This window comes from Oreochromis aureus, linkage group 11 (assembly GCF_013358895.1).
Source record: "Oreochromis aureus strain Israel breed Guangdong linkage group 11, ZZ_aureus, whole genome shotgun sequence".
Taxonomy (NCBI): Eukaryota; Metazoa; Chordata; class Actinopteri; order Cichliformes; family Cichlidae; genus Oreochromis; species Oreochromis aureus.
This window is the reverse complement of record NC_052952.1, coordinates 22,862,744-22,885,640: the sequence shown is the minus strand read 5'-3', so window position 1 is coordinate 22,885,640 and position 22,897 is coordinate 22,862,744. Positions and strand designations below refer to the sequence as shown.

Here is a 22,897-nt window from a genome sequence, read left to right as displayed (position 1 = left end):
GCTTTGGGCGGAGAAAAGGCTTCCTCTGCATCAGTCTCACATACAGCATCTCCTTGTGTAAAGTGCGCCGAATGGTAGAACGATGCACAGTGACTCCATCTGCTGCAAGATGATGTTGTAGGTCTTTGGTGCTGGTCTGTGGGTTGACTCTAACTGTTCTCACCATTCGTCGCTTCTGTCTATCCGAGATTTTTCTTGGTCTGCCACTTCGAGCCTTAACTTGAACTGAGCCTGTGGTCTTCCATTTTCTCAGTATGTTCCTAACTGTGGAAACAGGCAGCTTAAATCTCTGAGACAGCTTTCTGTATCCTTCACCTAAACCATGACGGTGAACAATCTTTGTCTTCAGGTAATTTGAGAGTTGTTTTGAGACCCTCATGTTGCTACTCTTCAGAGAAAATTAAAAGAGGAGGGAAACTTACAATTCACCCCCTTAAATACTCTTTCTCATTATTGGATTAAACTGTGTATGTAGGTCAGGGGTCACTGAGCTTACCAAGCCAATTTGAGTTCCAATAATTAGTTCTAAAGGTTTTGGAATCAATAAAATGACAACAGTGCCCAAATTTATGCACCTGCCTGATTTTGTTTAAACAATTATTGCACACTTTCTTTAAATCCAATAAACTTCATTTCACTTCTCAAATATCACTGTGTTTGTCTCCTATATGATATATTTAACTGACATTATTTATTGTAACAACCAACGACTTATACAGGAAAATAATGACTATTAACAAGGTTGCCCAAACTTTTGCATCCCACTGTACTTTTGTTTCAGGCTTTGGTGTTTTGCTTTTGCATTGTAAACATGGGTAACAGGCAGATTCAAACAAGCAGACTGGAGTATGTGCATTTCTCAGTGGTGAAGAAGGAGACATGCAGGAATTAAATCATTTTGCTTAGGAGCAAAACATAGGGGACATATTGTGTCTATAACTATCTGAACTTGAGAAACACTGGAGCCTATCTGAGCTACAGTACCATAGGGTTAGAGGCAGGGTGCACCCTGGACAGGTCACCAGGCTGTGGCAGGGCCAACACAAAGCCTAGGATAAAATCCTGTAACAATTTATTCTTGGAGAAATTCAGCAAGCAAAACAGACCAATACATTTAGAATCTAAGTCTTCATTAGGGATCTATAAGAAATGAGCACATCAGAGGGACACAGTGGAGACACCCCTGGTTGAACGGTTTGGAGACATGCTTGTGTGGACTGGACAAAGCATGGGTGTCCAGTATATCCCTGTCCCTATCCATGATCCACTGTGCAACCCTAAAATCAAACAGACAAAAGAAGATTTATTTATTTAATTATCCATTCATTCATCCATCTATTTTATTTATGTCGTCGATTTACGTTAAAATGAGCGTTTGTGCTTGTTTCCGCAGTGACCGATGACGGACCTGCCTCTGTTCTGTCATTGGGCGGTCCTGCCTGCTCGCTTTCACTTTCATTCTCCCACTGCTGCAGTGCGCATGCTCCTGACAAAGAAACTGCTGCACAGACTCTTGAACTACCTTTATTGTTTACTTTTAGATTGCGTTAAATTTAAAGTCGTACACTTATGATGATCGCCATCGATGGAGCGAAGAACGGATATAAACAACTCTAGGCAGTAAACTCCTGAATAATGCGGTGGTAGTTGTTGAAATCAAAAGTGAAAGTGCTGTGGTGCACTCAGCAGTTATTTGATATTCATCTAATTTTAATTTACAAAAAAACTGGGAACACTGGCACTATGGTGGGGATGATGATGGTTATTAAAGCCATTTTAACTGGATACTTCATGACGTGCGTTTATGGTAAGAGCAGAAATCTCATTGATTAAGCACTGACTGTGGAGACGTGACTGTGAGCTTAGCATTAAAGCTTTTAACAGAAGTATTTGCTGATAACCGAAGAGCTCTGTGAAAAGGGGGTATTTTCTGAACCGCTAATTCACAGTGTTTAGGTTAAAATGGCAGCAGAATAATAGACGGGCTCAATATACCGAAACACCTGAGCTCTCTGGTCTTTTCTCACTATTAGCCCAGACAGTGGTTCTATCTGAAATGCTTCTTCTTGTTTCTTCAGCTGATGGAGTTGCAGATGTGGTACTCACCTGCACTCTGGTGGAGGAGGGAGCTGGACTTGGTGGAATGGGAGGCGGTCACTTCACTCGGACTCCAGCCACTCTTATTTTACGAGATGTTGCTGTGGGCCCCGACGAATCACTCGAAGAACTCACTCCGTTTGTTCCTCCCTCCATCCCTGATCCAGACCTCCTCCTGTTTGAGGCCAAAGGTTTTTCCCTTGCCACCTCTTTGTGCAAAGTTTCCTCTAATGTAAGCACAACTCTGTGATGAACTTCTTCTCTTATTCTTTATAACAGTATCATCTCCTGAGATCCCCAATGCAAACGTGCTGCTCCATGCAGACTGCAATGAGCAGGAAGTGATGTGCGAATTAAGTAGTTACTCTCCTCGGGGATTCGAGGAAAACTCAGATCGGGTCTTTTTCATGGTGTCCCTCAGCGTGGATGAGGTTGACTTCAGCACTGCGCTGATTCTGGAGACGTTGAAGGTGGAGAAAGACGAGTCAACCCTGATGCAAAGCAAGCTGGGTCTTCCTCTCAGCCAGTCAGGAACTCTGCTTACCGACTGTGAGATCCATAGTTTAATATCACATTTTATATGAAGGCGCTTTATATGGTTTTATTAGATTATACATCATCCTCAAATGTTTTCTACCCCTCAGTGATATTTGTGGTGTTCACCCACATAAAGTCTGTGTCTGCCCCTCTGAGAAGTGATGTTCCCTCTGAGAAGTGATGTTCTGCAGCACTCAACTGAAATGGCTTAAGCACAAGCAGCAGGTAACACACCATTAGCGCATGACCCAGTGGAAGTGGGGCATTGATGAGTTTCTAGTGGCGTTCTGCAGCACAGAGGTAAAGGCAGGAAGGTGCTAACACACAGGGAAACACAGCCATGAGGGAGACTGAAACTGACAAAGAGAAACACAGGCTGGATGATACAGAGGAGGCAGCTGGGAGTAATCAGGCTGGACGACAAGGGAAGTAAAAAGCACTGTGAGACACGGTGATAACAGGTGTACTCTGCATGTGTAATGAACCTGAAACATGGGGTTTGCCATATTACAAAGCCAATAAACCTAGAACCTAGGGAAACACTGTTCATTTTAATGGCTTGAAGACTGATGGTACTCAGGATGGTGATAGTTCAATAGTGGCATCAAACTTTACAAATATATGTAAAAAAAAAAAAAGGCTTTGAATGATTGTTTCTAGTGATCTTAGGAGGATAATTTTAGTGACAGTCTTCTGAATGTTTTCAGTGAGTTTCTAGCCATGGGTTGAACCAAATGCCTGATTTTTTTAATGTATGTAAGTTTTGAACTAAATGTCTGAGTTTTATTTCAGGCCTGTTGTCACCAAAGATGAAAAGTTATCGGAATCTTTGTTAAGTTGTCACAAAAGTTATTTAACTCAAAAGTTATTTGAGATTTTAAAAAATATTTATCCGTGGAGAAGCTAGCAAACAGGAAGTGAGGTCGTATGAAGAGATTTTTATGGTATTGGAACCAAACTTTATGGATGTATTTAAAGTTTACAAATAAACAAAACAAAACAAACAAACAAAAAACCCACGGAAAAAACAAAATGCATCTGTCTTACTACTAGTGCCACCTGTAAAAGGAAGATAATTTCACCTTCATACTTTTTGTACCCCACATTGCTGCTTGTATCTGTATTTAAATAAATGGATTTTAAATAGATATACAAGTTTGTTATTTTATAAATAATTCAGGACCTCAGAAGAACTGTTAAAACATATGAAATCACAGTGATAATGGGTGATCTCAGTCCTGCACCAGCTCCAGTGTCAGTGTACATATAACTAGATTTGGATTTTAATTACATAAAGCTTTTACATGCACTTTTAGGATACAAGCCACATTTATCTTATAGTTTTAAAGGAGGTCATTTAGAAATTAAATATGTTCATCCTTTACCCACAGTTCACCTCTGTGTATTCATGAAATTCTGCTCAGTAGTTTAGTCTTGCTAAATTACTGACAGACAGGCAGGTGCCATTAAAGCACACACGTGGAGATGATGTGAAGAGCGCGAACTGAAGAAACATCAAACAATTATTATTCTGTCTGTTTAGTGGATGGTGAGAGGGCCGGCTCAAGCATAAATGCTGCCCAGGTTGTTGGTGAGGGTAACGCCTCTTTGACTCTGACCACGCTGAAGGTTGGAGATGAGGGGACCTACATCTGTACAGTCAGTCTTGGTCCTTTCCACTCCCAGCAGGTCATTCAACTTCGCATGATTCGTAAGTTTCACTCTGATCTTAATCCGCAGCCGCTGTTTTCTTTGATATTCTGTTAATTCTTCTCTTTTACTTTTTCTCCTTAGAACCTCCAGATGTTTCCCTCTCAGTGGAGAAGCTGGTTTTAAAGTCAAGTTCGTCCCAGAAATTAAGTTGCCACAGCAGTAAATACTACCCACTGGATTCTCAGGTCAGTAACTGTGTTTTGAGATGTAACTGTTACCCATTACTGTTTTGTAACTCCATCCTTTTAAACCCCAATCTTATTAGTAACTTTAATATATTATCAAGTTTATGAAAGGAGATTTTTTTCTCAATCAGAATGAAATAGAGGAGTTTAATAGAGCAGTTATTGCAGGCCTTAAACCAGCCACTCTCTCAAAGTCTCTCTAAGGACGCCTGAAAGTGTAGATATTTTTAAACGTACCAATGCTCTTCATCTTGTTAATCAAAAGTGTCTGATTTTATTTGCTGTTTTAATAATAAGTTATCTTCCATATTTATTCATTTGTGTCCTTTCGAATTGCACTAGCTCCCAAGGCTACGTTTAATTGAACGACAGGTCATAATTCTCTGCTCTTTTCTGTTTTTTAGATTGAGTGGTTTTCCCTCTCTCCTACGGACACAGAGCCACAGCTCTTTAAAGATCAGGGCTCCCTGTCCAGTCATCGGCAGCACGGTGATGGAACGTTCACCCTGTCCTCTCACATAGCTGTGCCTCCCACCACCGTCCCGGGAACCAAAATCATCTGCAAGGTCTCCCACACAGCTCTAGAAGAACCGCTCTTTGTCAGTGTGGTGGTGGAACCTCCTGAGCCTAGTATGTATATCTATTTAACACTTTTTTTACCATTATCATTATTATCTTGCTGAGAGTGGAATATAAATAGATGACAAGTCTGACATTGCTATTTTTATATTTTTCTATCGAAAATAACTCTGGCTCGGTCCTGAGCTAACAAAATCCTACAGCGGAAGTTTTTCTTCAATCATATCGAAACTGGCAGTTGTAGTTAAACCGAGTGTTTTCCACATTTTCAGTTGGCTTAACAGCATTTGTGGCCTTGACATGTTATTTAACAATTTACAGATCACTTTTAGCATCCTTGATGCACGACACTTTGGTTGACTTTGTGTTTAAAAATCATAAAAATTATTAAAAAATAATATTTCATGAAGTCTGACATACAAATGACAAATGAGTCAAATCAGAGGATCTTTTTTGGATAATTTCAACATGACAATTTATTTCAGAAACAGTGTAAACATTTTTTTTTCTGTTATGAGAGTTATTGTATTTATGTCTGATGTTAACCTTATCCACAAAACCTGTGTGTGTCTCTGCAGATTCCTATTGGTGGATACTGGGCTTCCTGATCATCACTGTACTTTTCTTCTATCAGGTCATGGGATAAATTTCACTTACATCATCATGACTGGAGACTAGAAAAGTTTCTTTGTGTCATTTTAGTGTTTAAGTTATTTTTTTTAGGTATTCCACTGGTTTGTTCAACTCTCCCAGCTTTCTGGAAACTGAAAAAACAAAGTAAAACTAGTCTCAGGAGGTTTATAAATGTGTAATATGTGATCAACAGGTGTATACTAAAATTTATAAATGTGTACAATGATTTGTGTGTAAGTTTTGAAGACTCACATGCTCCAGTCCACACACAAATAGAGAGGAATTGGAACACATGGAAAACTAATTTACAAATGGATACATCAAACCTGAATAAACAGAATTTTACACAAATTTTAAAGTTCAACTTTATAAATTTGATAATTTGTACTTTTAGAAAGCTTCCTGTAACATTCTTTATTCTCACGTACAGATCTTTAAATATGCATGCATGAATCCTCTGATATGCACAGTGGCGTTTTGAGACTTCACATTGTAATGTTCACATAGTTCCACAAATGTAAGCTGTGTTCAAGTGCTAAAGGAAACAACTGGAACATCTGGGCTTCCTGTGGATTCATATGTGTGTTTGTTTTAGTTGATTTTATTTACTGATTACAGATGCTATAAATTAGCCCATGAAAGCCAATATATGGTTTAAATAAGCAGCTGCGACATGCTGGATATTCTTCTGCTGGAGCAACAGTCTGAGTGCAGCTGCAGATGGGAGAACAGTTGGTTACATTGTAACCCAGGTTCTCTGAGTCGAGAAACTATCTCTTCAGGCTGCTCAGAAAGGCACTCAAGTCAAGGTCAACTGTAAAAGCCATGCACACGTAGTTTTTATATAGCCAGTAGTATTCACATCATACTATGGATTATGTAGGGTGGAGACACATCTCTATGCCTCGTCCTCTGAAGTGAATATGCTGACAATTTCTTGTATATTTTGATTATATATGATTAAGTTGATATGGAGTAACAATCTAGGCTACTATATGGCATCTGTAATTGGTAAATGTATGTTTCCTAGTCGAGTGTAATGAGCTGTTCTGTTTATTTATGTGTGGATCAGAGTACCCATTTGTGAGTACTGAAAATTTTAATCATTGTGCACATTTGTAAATCTTAATTTACGGTTCATTTATATATAATTTGTAAACGTTTGGGACAAATTTTGCTCCATACAAAAAACTTTTTGGGGGGTGAAAGCTATGCATATGGTAACTGATTTATTTATGACATAGCAGTGAAATTTCTATACATGATACATTTTTTGTTTATTATTTTTAATACCAACCTATTTTTGCACTATGCAAGTTTGAAGCTTGCAATATGCTAAATTGCATTAAAACCCACAGATTACATCACAAACTATGTTATTCACCAACAGTACAAATTTTATTCATATAAGATAACACTGCAATTATACAGTAGCACACTCCCTTACATGGAATTATTCCCTTCACAGCTTTCAGTATGTTTGTTGACAGGGGACCTGCTGTTTGCAGGTAGAAAATAATGGTGTGTAGGGGCAGTAGGCATTTTCATCTTCTGCAGACATGAAAGGTCCACACGATTTGTATTTGAAAGCAGCTAATAGCGCAATTGCACTATGAGTATTTATTACCTGAGATGTGGTCTCTGTAATATTTTTGTAAACTATTTACTTTATGTTTTTTCCCAGGAGCCCAGAAATTCTTTTTAAAAAAGAGCAACAATATTGAAAGCACCTTAAATGAGTATAAAAGTTGTTTTTTCTTGAATGTAAAATTATGCTTTGAGTATTTGGGGCTTATTTGGACTTTTTTTTATCAATATAAAGTGGGAAAAGGGTTTTTTTTTTTTCTGTGTCTCTACCAAAAAATTGGTATGACTATTTAAACACTGTCAGCTTCTTAAGTCCCGCTTACCAGCTGAATTTACTGTACATCCAATAATTTTGGAGCCTGGCAGAACTTTGTTTTATATTCTAGTGGAGATCCTGATGCTCCCTGTGACATTTAAGGAGGACATGTACCATTAACCGGAGATCTGTAGTAACAGATAGAGTGATGCTGCCATACAAGCCTTAGTTTGAATGTGTGACTTGGTGTGTAACTTCAGTGAAAGATGGTACATAGACCCAATAAATGTAGATTATTATACTTAAAGTGGGAATTTCAGAAGGTTTTTGTTATACTTGTTATTTTTGGTACAATATATATATTTGTTTTATCTCTCTGTTTTTGTATGATTTTATTTTGTTGTACGTGTAATATTGAAGGATTATGTGACACTGTGACAATGGTTAAGGCATTTTCATTGATCAATCTTTGTACATTGTGGAATTGATTGAAGTCATACTAGGACATAAAAAAAATACAACATCATGAAAAGGTTTATGTTTTTTATAATTTAATTAAAAAATGCTAAACACTCATATCCTTTACCACGAATGACTGCATCAATGTGGACGTGATCAGCTTCTGCCACTACTGAAGCACAGATTATTTTGATGTCAGCCTTCAGCTTGTCTGTATATTTGGCTCAAGTGTTTATCTTCAACTTAACAATACTCCATAGATTTGCTGTGGGGTTCAGGTCAGGCAGGTTGGTCAACAAACCATTTTGTTGTGGTTTTGGTACTGTGGGAGGCTGCAAAGTCCTTTTGGAAAAGAGAAAAGGCATGTCTATAAAGCCTCAGTTCAATTCAACTTTATTTCTATAGCACCAAATTACAACAAAAGCATCTCAAGGTGCTTTATGTTGTAAGGTAAATTCTCTTCTGTTTGTCCTTGTCAGAATTGCGGGGAGGCTGCAGCCTTTTCAGCCACCATAGATGTAGGGTACAGCCTGGACAGGTCGTCAGTCTGTTTCAGGGCTAACATGGACAGACCATTTACACTCACACCTGTGAATTTAGAATCACCAAATTAGCCTAACCCCAATAATTACATGTCTTTGGACTGTGGGAGAAAGCCACATGGGAGAATCCTCATAAACAGAAAGAGAACATGCAAACTCCATGCAGAAGGTCAGACAGTGGACTCGAACCCAGATCCTGTGAGGCAAGTGTTAAAGAAATGGAAAATTGACTTTCATCTGACAAGAGGACTTTGGACCACGGAGCAACAGTCCATTTCTTCTCTTTTTCCCAGAAGACCAAAAAAAAAGCTTCTGACGTTGTAACTCATTTCCTAAAGACATCTGCGTGCGGTGACCTAGGCCTCCATCCACTCCTTGTGAAGCTCTTGCAGGTTTTTGTACCAACTTTTCTTAACATTCCTCTCAAACCTGCAGTCGCCTCTGTTGCTTTTGCCACAATTTTCCCTTGCAGTCAATTTTCTATAAAGATGCTTCTTTACAGCGCTGTGTGAACAGCCAGCCTTTTCAGCAGTGACATCTTGTGGCTGGCCCTCCGTATGGAGGCTGCTCATGATCATCATCAGTAATCAAGCCAGCAATCTTCCCCGTGATTGTGGTTGTGTGTATTGAACTGTAGCAAAAGATACATATTATTTACAGTATACTGTGTGACTAATAATTTACTCAAATTCTAAATAAAATATTCTAATAATTTGTGAAACTGGATTTCTGATTTTTGAGTCCTAAACATCAAAAGTAAAACGATAAAGGCTTGAAATATTAAAATTAATGTAAAATATATAAAGAAAATAAATTCTGAACATTTTTATTTTATTGAGCAAAAAATCTTTTCATTATATTCTTTTAGTTTTTGATAGATGCTATAACATAACCAAAGGATATAATCAAAGTCAGTATGTAGTCAGTTCATGATTTCTTTATTGGCATCAGCAAAAAGTGGTAAACATGCATTTGTTCTCCTAAATCCAGTTGCATCTCTTCCAGTAGTTCCAAGTTGTAAATCACAAAACATCTTCTCCTGTCCCATGTTAATTATCTAATAATATTACTGCACAGTATCATTAGATAATTTTGGCTAACCGCTACAATTATGCATAAATGCCCTTTGCGTTTTATCAACCCTGAATATCAGTCCAAAGTAAGGAAAATAAACTTCATATCCTATAGCCCGTCAAAAAACTTGAAAGAATTTATAAACCTGTTTTCAGGAGCGTAAACTGACAGATGTGTACTATGGTTCTACTCATACAACACGACTAATACTAAGTTTTCATTTTTCACTATAGTAGCAGTTTGTTTGCAGTCTCTGGATATTATTTTACTCTCCAACGCAAGTGATCTTAACAAAATGTTGGCAAACTCTTGAGCATTGTTGCATTGCATAAGCAGTAATTATCAGATCAGAAAGACATTGTACATAGGTCCTTTAAACCACTAAGGGAAAAAATGTACAGTCGGCAGTAAGGTTCAGAAATGGCAGATACACAGGTTACACAAAAAGGCAAAACTACGGACACCGTTTGCCATGCAGGTTAGAAACAAACGCTTCATACTGGCCGTTATCGTACTGCCGGTGACAGATGGGTGCTTTTATGTGAGTCAGCAGCGACGGTGGGACGGCCAGGTGGCTCAGGGTTTCCAAAATCATATCCTCTCTCCTCTTTTCCTGCTTTCTGGACAACTTAAACAACAATTAAACACTTTGACAGCACAACTCTCAAAATAACTGTGTGTCTCTACCTGTTTGAAATGTGACGCTACACATTCATCTGTCTATGGCTGGGACTCTCTGCAAATCAGAATTAAGAGGCCTTCCTCTGGACTGAAGCAGTTAGTTCATGTATTCATTAGATTGTCTGTAAGTGCCATCTCGTGTGACTTCATTGCTGTGCATATTATTACTACAATGCCACCTCTATGCCTGTGGTATAAACACTCTGGTTTTTCAGTCCGGATTTAAATTTTTACCTATTTATGCAGTAGAAATGTGTTGCAGTACTCCTACTACCTTTCCCTGAATCACTTCCTCCTTTCCTAAACTCTCACACAGTCTCTTTCCCTATTTTGCATTTCTCTTTTCTTGTTATCACTGGAGGTTGCAGAAAAAAAGACTTAAGTGAGTGAAAGTTAGACAGGAAAGGGAAAAAAATACCAATCAAAGCCTACCAGGTAAAAGTGGAAAAAAGCTTTTAGCTACAATGCTTTGGATCACAGATACACACAAGCACAAACAACAGAAACTAGCATAATCTTAATCTAACATGACCTTGTGTTAGTAAGTAGCAACAGTGGAAGCAGCAGACAGAAGATGTGTGTTAGTTATGCATGTCAGTATCAATTTACAAATGTAGAACTCTCAAAAAAACGTCATATGAATAAGCTTTGGCGTACTCGGTGTAGAAAGACTGCAAACTCTTCTGTACACCCCCCACCAGCGTGCTTAGCCCCACGTGTTCCTGCGCCCCGCAGATTCACCCTCTACCTTCTTTCCTTTTCTTCCTTCCTTCCTCTTTTGACTCTGCCTGCTGTGTCCTTCAATAATACATGAGGTGCAGAGGCAGAGTGAGCAAGAGTTTACGTCAAAACAGTGGAAGAAAGCAGCAAGGAAAGGGAGGGAAAGAGGACGAAGAGAGCAGAAACATCTATAAACACTAATGTAATGTTTAAGTGCAAGATGGTTTGATGGAAGACTGTGTGAAGAGAGGAAGGAGAGGACCGACAAAATTGAGGAGCAGCGCTTGGGTTTGTTTTTTTTGCCTCTCCCCTCTCATATTATCCTCAAGTCCATATTCATCTGTACTGATGAGCTGAGCTCAGTGGAAGAAGTATACTGTGAATTAAAGAGAGAGGGGAAGAAGTAATTAGTTTAATGGGTCTGGCAACACATCATTAAAACTAAACAGGCAGAGGACACACTGACCTCTCCTTATGTAGGAATGTGGGGTTGTTAAAGCCGAAATAATATTATGCTGGTGTTGTCTTATATGTATAATATTGATGGGGTTTTTTTTTTTTTTACATTAATAAAAAAAACCATCAGTATCGGTTCTAACACTGATGTATTAGTGACTTCTAAATTGCTCACGTGTGCAAGTGGAAATAGCCATGCTGAGTGGGAAGTCAACACATGATGATTATCTACATTTTGAAAGTAATCAGTTAATTGTGGAAATTTTTGCATTGGTGTCAGAATGAAACTACTTACAGAATATGATTCCAACCACAATAACTCCAATGATACCCATCATGATCATCATCTGAAAGAAAAGATGAAAATTTTACACTTCATCCTTTTACAGAAGAATACATGACACTCTGTTTTTAGGGTTTCACTATGTTCAAACAGAATGGAGACCAATCTGAACCACAAAACAAAACAATTATGACATTTAAAAGGCTCTTTGTGTTTGTTGTGGCTTAGTTATATAATCCCCTCAGTGTTTAGAGTGAAAACTCCACAATAGCAGATGCCTTTCTCCCATTTTCCCTGAGGTATCACTTCAGTGCTCCACAGCAGCTCATTAACAAATTCCTATGTAGTCCTCTATTTATACTAAATCTCTGCGTGCCACAACACATACTAATAGGCATTTGTTAATTCTCAGTCAGACGATACCATAAGTTTCTTTCTGTTTTACCAGTCTGTGTAACGGAGCCACAGTAATGTGCCCACCTTGCAGTTCTTCCACCAGTACTTGTTTTTTAGCTTGGCTGCGCAGCTTTCAAACTGGGAGGCTCCAGCTTGGAGAGCATCCGCTCTGTCATCCAGCTCTGAAAGCTTCTGGTCCCTTTCCAAAACCTTGTCCACATTCACCCGCATGATATCCACCACCTAGACCAGGCCAGCAAGGATGAGAGAACATTTTTTTTGGGGGGGGGGGGTAAAGGAGGTAAATAGATGGGAATGTCATCTTCGTAAGTGGTCATTCTTCTGCAGTTTGTAGCTCATGCATATTTTACATCAGTGAGTTTCTACATGCATTCCGAACCCAGAAACTCAGAGCAGCTCACCTCTTCCACTTGGGCCTGAGTCTGTTGTAGCCTGCGGTTGCTGGAGGTATTGGGAGGGGCAGGAGGTCCGCCAGCTGGGGCTCCATCTCCGCCAGGGGCACCTGGAGCTCCAGGAGCTCCAGCTGGTGGGGCAGCATCTGGGGCAGACCTGACCAAGCACAACAATGAGAGTTTTGTGAGAGAAAGAATTGGATGAAGTCAGAACATTTTACATTCAACAATGAATAGGTTTTTATAAAAATCTGAAAAGAAACTTGAAATGTGGTGAGAAGGAAAAATGCCCCGTCTAAAGACCTGTAAGGGTCAAGAGGGTAATGTGCAGGAAGGAAACCACCACACAGCAAAAAAGAGGCAGAAATGTTAGCAAGAAAAGAGGAACTAATGGTTCAGTGAGACAGGGGTGCATAAGAGAGAGCGGGGGAGAGGGAAAAAAAACATTATGTAGGCCACAGGATGGTGGTGGATGAGTAAAGAGAGAGAACATTTTGGGGAGGAAGAAAAAGAGGAGGCAGATGTTGCTCATGATGGATTACAGAGAGATGTGTGGAAGTGAAAAGAAAAGGTGAGGCAGAAGTGAGGAAAGGGTTAATCCAGCAGGAGGGGAGAGGAAGGGGTATACAGGAGAATTAAAACTGAGCAAAAAACCTCTGCAGAGGCAGCTGCCAGACAGTTTAATATATGATAAACTAACTCCTGCAGCATGAAAATTTACAATATATTTTTTAAAGAGAAATTCTGCATAAAGGAAGCTACCGATGACCCATTTTCCTTTAAAAATTCATGTTTTACAGCATTAAACATGTGATGACCCCAAGTCCCACAAAAACCTTCTAACTCATCCAGCACCACAAAACACGCTGCTTTCTATTAAATCTGATACAAAAACATCCAAAACAACTCATTCAGCCCCGTCTCGGGCTTTGAAAGAGACAGAAGTCAACCTCTGAATACATAATTCAGCGAAGCAGTGATGGAATATTTTCGCTTGCGTCAGCAAAAACCCTTCAAGCTGAAAGTAAATCACCTCACTTCGGACCGCCAGTGGAAGAAAATAATGAAATGAACACGTTTGAATGTGGGTTCATCCGCCACCACATATTAGATATCTGATTTTGTTGGTTTTTTTCTTTTCTTTTCTTTTTTTTAAAGAGCGGAATGGAAAAGCCGCATTAATACTCACATCTTCTATGCAGCTGTTTGAACTGACTCACAGGCAGCGGAGGAGGGGTGACTGGCTGTGAGGCAGGAGAAGGAGGGTCTGAAGTACAACGCTAAAGAGAAAAAAACCCCAAAAAGATCACAGAAGAGACGAAAAAGCGGAGGCACGTGTGCAAAGGAAAGTCCAGATGCTTAATTAGTAAACAGACTGAAGTGGCGCACTGACAGTAAACTGAGGCGGAGGCTCTTGGCGCAGTGGAGCCGATCTTCTAGCGATGCATTTATACTGCAAGTCGTCACCAAAAGTACTGCAATACCGAGACACGTATACAGGTCGGGTGATAATTCACTGTGTGACCGGATTAGTGGGCAGGGAGTGAAAAAGGAGCGATGCCAGCTCAGGAAGGAAGTACTTCCAAATTATAATCCATGCAAAAGAAATCCACGGATGTTTGGATTCTTGCAGAGCTGCATCCGGCTCCTCCAAGTGATGCTCCCCTCCTGGATCCTGAGACGCAGCACTGATTGGCTGGTTGTTGAGTTGCCTCTTCTGAAAGCTACTGACAGAATACCTGCGATTGAAATAAAATAATAATAATAATAACAATAAATGGGGAAAATGCAGTCACGGGAAATCTGTTGTCTCTGATTGCCCCCTTCACTCTCTCTCTCTCTCTCACTGCGCGCTGTGTGCAAGGTGCGCTAGTTTTGTCCGTGCAAAGTGGCTCTGTGGGCAACTGCAATAATGCGTCTCTGCTCCTGCCTTCACCACTTGGACTCGTAACGACAGTGCGGCACCCCCTCCCCTCCTCCTTCCCTCTCTCTCCCCTCACACTTTGCAGTACTGCAGCTCTGTGTCGGATAGGGCGGCGGGACGACACTGCGGTACCGTGAATGCCTACAGAGTGTTGACTCGACTGTTTCCTCCCTGGCCTGGGATTCTCCCAGCTCCCTCCTCTTTCTGATCCTGTATCGCATTTCCCTTTGCAATGGCTTTCGTTTGAAAACTAATGGAGTCCTACATCTGAGCCTACCTCTACTATGTTTCTATCTTGAATCAACTCTTATGCATATTAAAGTGAGCGGAGTTAGAAAAAGCCTCAAATAAAAGGTCAGTAGAGCAATGAAGTGAAACATACTAAAATGTGACGCTCTTCAGATGTTAAAAAGAAAATTACAGATAAGTATGTCCAAAAGGTCTTGTTTACGATGTCACATTTAGTCTCATTGAGGGTATTTTCCCTACAACATATTTTGGCATGTGAACCTTTTCGGGGCTCGTTACAATAGCTTGCATTTGTCTGAGCTGCAAGAACAGCTTTGAAGAGTTTATTCAAAATTTGATGATGCATATGGAGAAAAATGAAGAAATCATCTGTTTTGCCAATACAAAATTTGCTTTTTATCCCATGACACTATGGAGACAGATGCTTTTTGCACACTAGGGAAGTGCTTCCCCTGTTTCAACGCAAGTGCCCGTATGAAGAACTTCACCTGCACTGAGCCTCCGCCTCCACTGTATCAAACACCCTGGGAGTGAACTGGAGTGTGGGAAAAGGCCTTCTTATGGTTGAACACCAATGAGCGAGCTCAGCAGTGCTCTGGAGTAGGAGCAAATCACTGCATGCAGAGTCCACTGTCTCACTGAAAATCTTCTCAGACAATGGAGTCCCATTAGCCTTGAAATGGTAGATCATGTGCATTATGTTTAGTCATTTCCATTGTTTAAGACATAACATTAAAACCATCTGCATAATATTTGGATCCTAAAAACCCCCACCAGGACACACAGAAACTCCGAGGCTGTCCTTTGGCTTCTGTGAAACCTGTATTGGATTAGCTTGGGGGAGTTTGGGAAGCCAGGCTGCAGGGCACACTGACACCGACCTTGGCTACAAGCTTGGTTTGTAACAATGTGACACCTTGAGTGGCACATGCCAAAGTAACATCAAAGTACAATCAGGACCCAAACTTACCCATCAGCTTACTGCAATCTAACGAGATGATCAACAAGGCAAATTTATTTACACAGCACCTTACAAAGACTACAGTCATCCAAGGTCCTTTACAAGGTGAAAATATTACTCACTCCACTTGACAAAAGTTAAAGCTCTGAAAGTTTCCCAGACCTCAAACTAACTCAATAAACCCTTCAAATGATTTTTGTATTAAATGTCTGAATTTATCAGTTACTTCAACAGGTCATTTCTTCCTTATCTTTTTTGAGTTTTGCACTAGAGCCTATTTTCATGAAGTAATCCCATGATATCATTTTTAATTACAGACTGACTAGTTCAGCTTTATCTGAATGTTCGTTGGGTCTCGAGGAATAAAAAGCCACAAATTCCAGTCCATTTATAATTTATTTTCAGGTTTTAGTAGCATTTATTTTGAATCAGTTACTGATAAGAAATGAATAAAGCACATTCAGTCTGAAACACACAATAACCTAGAAAAATGGAAACAGAGCACAGTGACAGCAGGAAATCATGCCAACAGACTGACAGTCCTTCTTGGCTGCTCTGCTCTTTGTTCAGCATCAGCGATGTTTGCCAGTGCGGTTGAAGCGTCTATAGAGGAAGCGTATCCTCTTTTCCAAGTTGTGCCTGTCCTGAGTCATCATTCTGTCTCCCACCATCTTCTTTTTTCTAATTGCCCGCTGCAGTTCATTACCTTTGAAAGCTTTCAACCAGCAGGGGGCCACAATTAGATCTTTAGGATGAGCTTTGAAGTCCCCTGCAGAAAGAGCACGAAGAGAGAGACAGTTTATGTGAAAGAAAGAAAAAAGTGTGCTGTGGGAGAGGCAAAATTGGTAAAATGAACAGCAAAGCAAGGCACCATATCAGATTAAATGTCTGATCATCATAGATTTGTTCACCCACGATCATACTCAGCTTATCTTTTCACACCATCTCCTGCCAATTTACTGTGCGGATGTTGAGAATACTGTAAGACTGTATGCGCACACACACACACTGTCAGCCCTTAAAACAAGTTAAGTTACTCATTATGACTTAGAAACAGCAAACTAACCATCCGACACAGTTGTACAGTACATCCTCTTAGTTTTCTTGGATGCTGAGGACACTCACCCAAGATTCCTATGTTATCATAAACTCCATACATGCTCCTCTTCTCAGTCCATCTGTCCACCTTTTTCGGCTGAGGGATGGCGTGCATCCTGATCTGACAGCATGTACCTGAAAACAGCACACAGTAGCACAAAGTGCTTGTTTACATTTGGGGAAAATAGTCGATTTTGTTCTCTAAACAATTTGCAGATTACTCGATGTACTCATTCACATTAAATTAATCAAATCAAACGTATCAAATATAAAAGCTAATGTACACTTTATGCACTATATTGTTCACAGACTCAATGAATCAGCATGTATATGGCTCCATGCATACAGTACAAATGTACAAATAAACACATAACATTTCTTCTACTCCTAGACAATTAAATTATTTGAAAATATTTAACATCCAGGTTACCAGAAAATTATAAGAATAACTGTAGCAGGTAGCCATATTGGAACAGATGTTTACTAATGACTGAATAGATGCCAGAGAAGCTTTTTAAACACACGTGGGAAAAGCGTGATTCATGCGCGGCAGGTCCCGAGTGGTTTGAGTTTGTTCTGTTTCTTGTTGAGGAAAATATAACTGTTGTTCCTGACAGCAGAGGTCGCTCACGACTTCAATTTCTATGTGAACCTAATTTTTTGTCTTATTTATTTGGTAATGTGTAACTGCTTAGAGCTTTAAAAAGGTCGTGTTCATATCGTGCCGGTCTGACTTGTGGACGATATTTAAATGATTCGAACATGCGTGACTTTATTTGAAAAAAATAAAATGAGGCAGTGCAAAGAGCAAGCAGGTCTTCTTTTTGGAGTCCACATAAATGTTTTAACACAAAATATCAGACATGACAAATGCTCATATAAAAACAACCAAATAGTTCAACCCTTGTCACCTCCCAGGTGGCTGGAATGTTCAGTGATGTAGCCTATAGAGCAGATATTCCCTTTACTATCTCATCTTTAAGTTATCTTAATTACATCCTACAAGTGTCTAACTCTTCCTGGTGAACATTTCATCTTGATATTGAATGGAATATGCCAAAACATTACGTGTTTGTCGGGCAGTGTAGGCCCATTTCTACTGAGCTGAAAGCGACTAAAAAGTGAGAATGGAGGGAATGATTCATGAATATCCATCACAGCAAGATAGCTTCAATGTCCTCTTTCTCACAACTGATGATCATGAGAGGTAGTGGCGTTAACTAGTGGTTGTAAACACAACTAACTGGCAGTGACGGAGTGATGACAGGGTGGCTGCAGTTTTGCTGCCTCAGCTTCAAAGAAACAACTCGGGCTTCCGTGAATGACGCTGAAGAGATTTCTAAACAACAAACACTCGCTTTGGAGTGAATGTTTAATTATAATGTAGCTTACTGTTTATTTGGCAGCACAGTTTGTATAAATTAACAGTGTTTTTTAGAGGTATATAGTATGTGTTAATGTCTATGGTCCTATACTGTATATTTCTGAACAAATAACATGTTGTTTGTAGGTAGTTACCGTATATAAAAACACTTATCTCCTGATCTCACAGATCAGGAACAACAGGCTCAGTTCTCATATGTGAGCAATGCAAGATTATCACTTCAATACTTCAGCTTCTCATAATCCTCCCATAATTCTCTGGCGTGTCTATTAGCATCTGTATTTAATGTTTTGTTTGTTTTTTTTAATTATTTGATGCTTTGGGTTTTGTAAGCTACTGGATGTCTAAATTTCCTTCTGGACCAATATAGTATATATATATGTATGGTTTTTTTTTTTTATTTGTCTAATGTAAACAAATGTAAATGTTGAGACGTAATTTTGAACTTATTGGAGTTTTAGACTATTGGACCATTTCTGGTCTTCTCGAAATTTATGCTAACTGCTGGCTGTGCATACTTAGTACTTTTTACCTTACACTGGAACATATTACACTAACAGTGTAAAGAGTAACATATAAAATCCACAGTCTGTGCACTAGACTCAGAAACAGTGCTTAAATGAGGGCAGCCTACATTAAAACTAGCCTGCATTTGGAGAAAAGAAAAAAAAAAAAATCAGTCAAACTTTTAACTCTTAAAATGCCTTAAAATTAAAAAAAGTTCAATTCATGTTATCATAATTTAACCCAAACAACAGAAATGCCTCCCCATTTTAACCCCTACTCCCATTTTTTGGGTGAAATTACAGTGAAATTCCCACTCAAATCAAATTTAGAGAGGTTATGCACTGACTGGACAAAAATACCCTTTTTCTGATTTATCAAGCTATCTTATATCTTTCCCCCACAAAGGCATTTGACAACTTGTATGTGTTTCGAATCCCATATATACACACATAAAATAAAAGATGAGGTTTAATAACCATTAAAATGGGTTCCAGATTTTTCTCATGAATAGCCCTAGTAATACCACGTAGGAAGAGATTAACCTCACTAACTTCTGATGGACATCTAGTCATTTTGTTCAGGAAGCAGGCCTGATAGATGACAGAAACCGCTCAGGTCAGAAAAGAGAAACAGGGCTAGGGGTCTAAGGAGGAAAGAGTTAAAATCCCTATACAACTTTGAAAGCTTGATTTCATGAGATCCCATCCCTAATATAGTTTGAGTCTCACTTGTTTTTGCTACTGAACTCAAGAAAATGCATGCAGGCATATGCAGAATGTCACACTCACACCGACATTCGTACAAACATGTTTTAATCTGCGCCAAGGATACTTTGGCGGAAGCAATCAGGGGTCAAACCAGAAATCTTCCGAGTAGTAGACGACTTGCTTTACTTCCTGAGTCACAATACTAAGTCCGGACCGGTTCAGGTTACCAGTTGCTACTGGAACCAGTGAGACAACTCACCTGTAGAAATGGTCCTGACTGTGTGCAGCAGCGTCCCAGCAGACTGACAGTAGGACGCCCCAGCTCTCAGCAGACCTCCCAGCAGAGACATGTCCACAGTTTTCTCCTATAAGTTGTTAACAGATCATTTAGATGAAACCTGAAGTCAACGCTCATAAAATTCAGTGTATTTTTTAAGTTTGCTTTTCCTTCTTTAAACACGGCATCAGTTTCTTTAACCATCTTTACGGTGACCCTTAGCTTTAGCTTCAGCTAGCACATTACATCGAAGTCAGTGTTTCGACCATTACCTGTTTCCACGCGTGTTCAGAATCTTATGCCACTCGAGTCCTTTGTTTATATCGCAACCAAGGATCACTTACGAACATGTAACGCTTTAAAATGTTTGTTATTGACGCTTTGACATGCTCTGTGTGGCGGCTTCCATCTTTACTCTGTGTCCCATAATTCAACGCGGCAGTACCGTGTTGTCTGTAGAGATGCGCAAAGGAAGAGTTTTATTATTGTCTTTGCAACTTTTTACTACGAATTTTACCCAGTAGGGGGAGATAGGCCTGTCAATACCCGAGTAAATAGGTAAGTTAAGTTTATTTAAAGCGCTGTATACAGAAAACTGGGAATAATCACAATAAAAAGAACATTAAAACAGTTAAAAGTAATAGAAAATTAAAAAAAATAGTTATAAAAATAATAACAAATGAACATCAATAGAAGGCCTGGCTAGGCCTAGTTCTTAAAGGAGTCCACAGAGCATTAAATCTTTTAATATGTCTAAATGCAATTTTTAATTGAAAGACAAATGCCAGGCGAGGAGAAATCAAAGGTTGGAGAGAATGGCACTCATTAGAATTTAGTTATGTGAAATATGTTTAACATCTGTTGTATCTACTTTTTGATAAAAACAGAATAAAGCTGAATGCCTTTATTTGTGTTTCTACAGATAATGAGCGTCTTCCTGAGCCTTGCAAAGTTGAGACACATTAAGCAGAAAAACTTCAAGCAACTTCTAAAAAAGCCTTGCTTTAACAAAATTAACAAATACATAAACGAATCTAGGGATATAAATTAGAAAAATAGGACAGGTATAAGTTAAAATCCACACACACCCTACACATTTATGAATTACAAGAAACATGCACACAAATATCCCTTATGCACAGTGTTGGGGAGTAACGGAATACATGTACCGCCGTTACGTATTCAGAATACAAAATATGAGTAACTGTATTCCGTTACAGTTACCGTTTAAAAAGGTGGTATTCAGAATACAGTTACTTTGTTGAAATAAATGGAATACACGGCGGTACTTCCCTGTTTCATATTGTCGCGGGTCAGGATTATTTGGGTTTGTTTGACAGCTACGTAATGTTGTTCCAGGCGGCAGCGTTACGGTTGCCATGGTTACAGGGTGACGCTCTCTCTCTGCGTGTTTCCTGGGTGAGAGCGCTTTTTGTTGTTGTTGTTGTGCTAAGCTAAAAGGCAGAATGCTACAGGCATGGCCCTAAAGAATGTAGCCTTATGGGCAGTGTAGTCCGTGCTGCAGGAGAATGGACTACCATACCCGTTATGTGTCTGTGAGCGAGGGAGGAGAGAAAGAAAAGTCCGAGCTGTCACGGAGCAAAACGGGAGCTGGAAGCATGTAAATATAATAATAACCACTGCAGCCAAGAAGAGTGCCTGACGAGCCCATTTGTAAGTAAGCTATTAAGACTCAACTGTACACTGTGTTCGTGTTTTCCTCCGGAAAAAATAAGTTCCGTTGGAGCAGCCTTTCAACGCCTCTCTCTGTCTCCCATAAGCAAAGTTGACCCAGACAACAAAGTAAAGCTAGTTTTCGGCTACCAGCCCGACAGGGAACCGGACGTATTAGCCAGAGGTCCCTTTACTACGTTTCGTACTACGTACCTTCAGTAACAGTAATAAATCACAGCAATAGGACATTCATGTAGTTGTAAACAGCATGATAATATATTAAGTATTCCAAAGTATTCAGAATACGTTACTCTCATTGAGTAACGTAACGGAATACGTTACAGAATACATTTTGGGGCATGTATTCAGTATTCTGTAGTGGAATACATTTTAAAAGTAACCTTCCCAACACTGCTTATGCAGTCCCTGGTGATATTGCACAAGGATGCTGTGCGTGGCGGCAGTGTGCAATTTATTGCAGGCCTCTAGCTCCGTCCGAGTGGCAACAGAAGGAAAAGGTGGTTGTCAGTATGAGAAGAGTCCTTGTTGTTGTTTGTGGCACAACTTGTAGCTGTGCTTGTAGCTGAATGACAGTGGTTTTCTTTTCTGATGTTTTGTTTCTGTCAAGAGCGTTTTTGTCATCTCCAGTGCAAATGGTATTTCAAGTCCTGTTTGTGCTGAGGAATTTAAAGTTGGAACCTTTTCCACATTGTCTCCACCTTTGTTCAATGGAGCAGGATTCTCTTTCTGTCTGCTGAAGCTGATGATCAGCTGTTTTTGTTTTGGAGGTGTTAAATGCCAGGTTATTGATGGAACAACATCAGTCGCTTTGCAAATCATGCCTGTAAACAGCCTCATAACAATTATGTGCAACCCTGTGGTGTCATCTGCAAGCTGTGTGCAGTGGGTTGGTGTGAAATCGTGGGTGCACAAGGAGTAGAGAAGTGTGTTTAGCTTTCAGCCCCGAGGGGCTTCTGTGCTGGGAAACTGTTGCTGTTTTGTTATGAAACATCTGCATGTGACGTCTATGAGCAACATATTTATATATGTGTCCTGATGTTCACATTCAGCTGCCCTCCTATAAGTTTGTACAACACTGGACTTTACGGTAAAAAGGGACTGAAAAGCAAAAAATAAGACAGGTGAATTCTTGCACTGATAAAAATCTGGGGGAAAAAAGAGTACACTTTGTTGCAAACCTCATAAGTGCTATTGCAAATCAGACAATCCATGCAGGCTAAGCAGCCTATTGCAAATTTCAATATCATTTAGTTTTTCTCATTTGTGTAAATGAAAACAAAAAAAAAACCCCAATATAACACAACAAATGTCATCAGCAACACAATCTACAGTCTGATTAAAAACTAACAAACATACTGCAGGAATTCTGCATTTGTGGTATTTGGTTGGTGTGCCTAAAAAACTGGCAAAAACCACAAATTGATTGATGAGATTTGGTGCTGAGCCTGCAGCTGCAAACATTCAGACTGTTTTTGCCTATTTTG

The 22,897-nt window shown here is 39.5% G+C and overlaps 3 protein-coding genes across 3 annotated transcripts; 1 reads left to right on the top strand and 2 right to left on the bottom strand.

Annotated features, from left to right (window-relative positions):
- The first annotated feature begins 1,475 nt into the window (after positions 1 to 1,475).
- Positions 1,476 to 7,108, top strand: tapbpl (TAP binding protein like). Its single transcript, XM_039619861.1, has 8 exons — positions 1,476 to 1,807; positions 2,079 to 2,288; positions 2,377 to 2,646; positions 2,742 to 2,811; positions 4,131 to 4,345; positions 4,429 to 4,532; positions 4,937 to 5,162; positions 5,690 to 7,108. The coding sequence occupies exons 1-8, from the start codon at positions 1,744 to 1,746 to the stop codon at positions 5,755 to 5,757; spliced, it is 1,227 nt and encodes a 408-aa protein (XP_039475795.1). The 5' UTR covers positions 1,476 to 1,743; the 3' UTR covers positions 5,758 to 7,108.
- A 2,409-nt stretch (positions 7,109 to 9,517) lies between these two features.
- On the bottom strand, positions 9,518 to 14,420 carry zgc:92912 (uncharacterized protein LOC436805 homolog). The gene is made up of 6 exons (XM_031744286.2): positions 14,005 to 14,420; positions 13,801 to 13,891; positions 12,621 to 12,768; positions 12,283 to 12,441; positions 11,815 to 11,866; positions 9,518 to 11,439 (listed from the first exon to the last, which is right to left on the bottom strand). Coding segments are annotated over exons 2-6 (378 nt in total). The 5' UTR covers positions 13,803 to 13,891; positions 14,005 to 14,420; the 3' UTR covers positions 9,518 to 11,422.
- Positions 14,421 to 16,122: 1,702 nt separating this feature from the next.
- mrpl51 (mitochondrial ribosomal protein L51) lies at positions 16,123 to 20,160 on the bottom strand. The gene is made up of 4 exons (XM_031744284.2): positions 19,991 to 20,160; positions 19,701 to 19,806; positions 16,871 to 16,978; positions 16,123 to 16,514 (listed from the first exon to the last, which is right to left on the bottom strand). Exons 2-4 carry the CDS (start codon positions 19,789 to 19,791, stop codon positions 16,318 to 16,320), a joined length of 396 nt encoding a protein of 131 aa, XP_031600144.1. The 5' UTR covers positions 19,792 to 19,806; positions 19,991 to 20,160; the 3' UTR covers positions 16,123 to 16,317.
- Between the last annotated feature and the right edge of the window lie 2,737 nt (positions 20,161 to 22,897).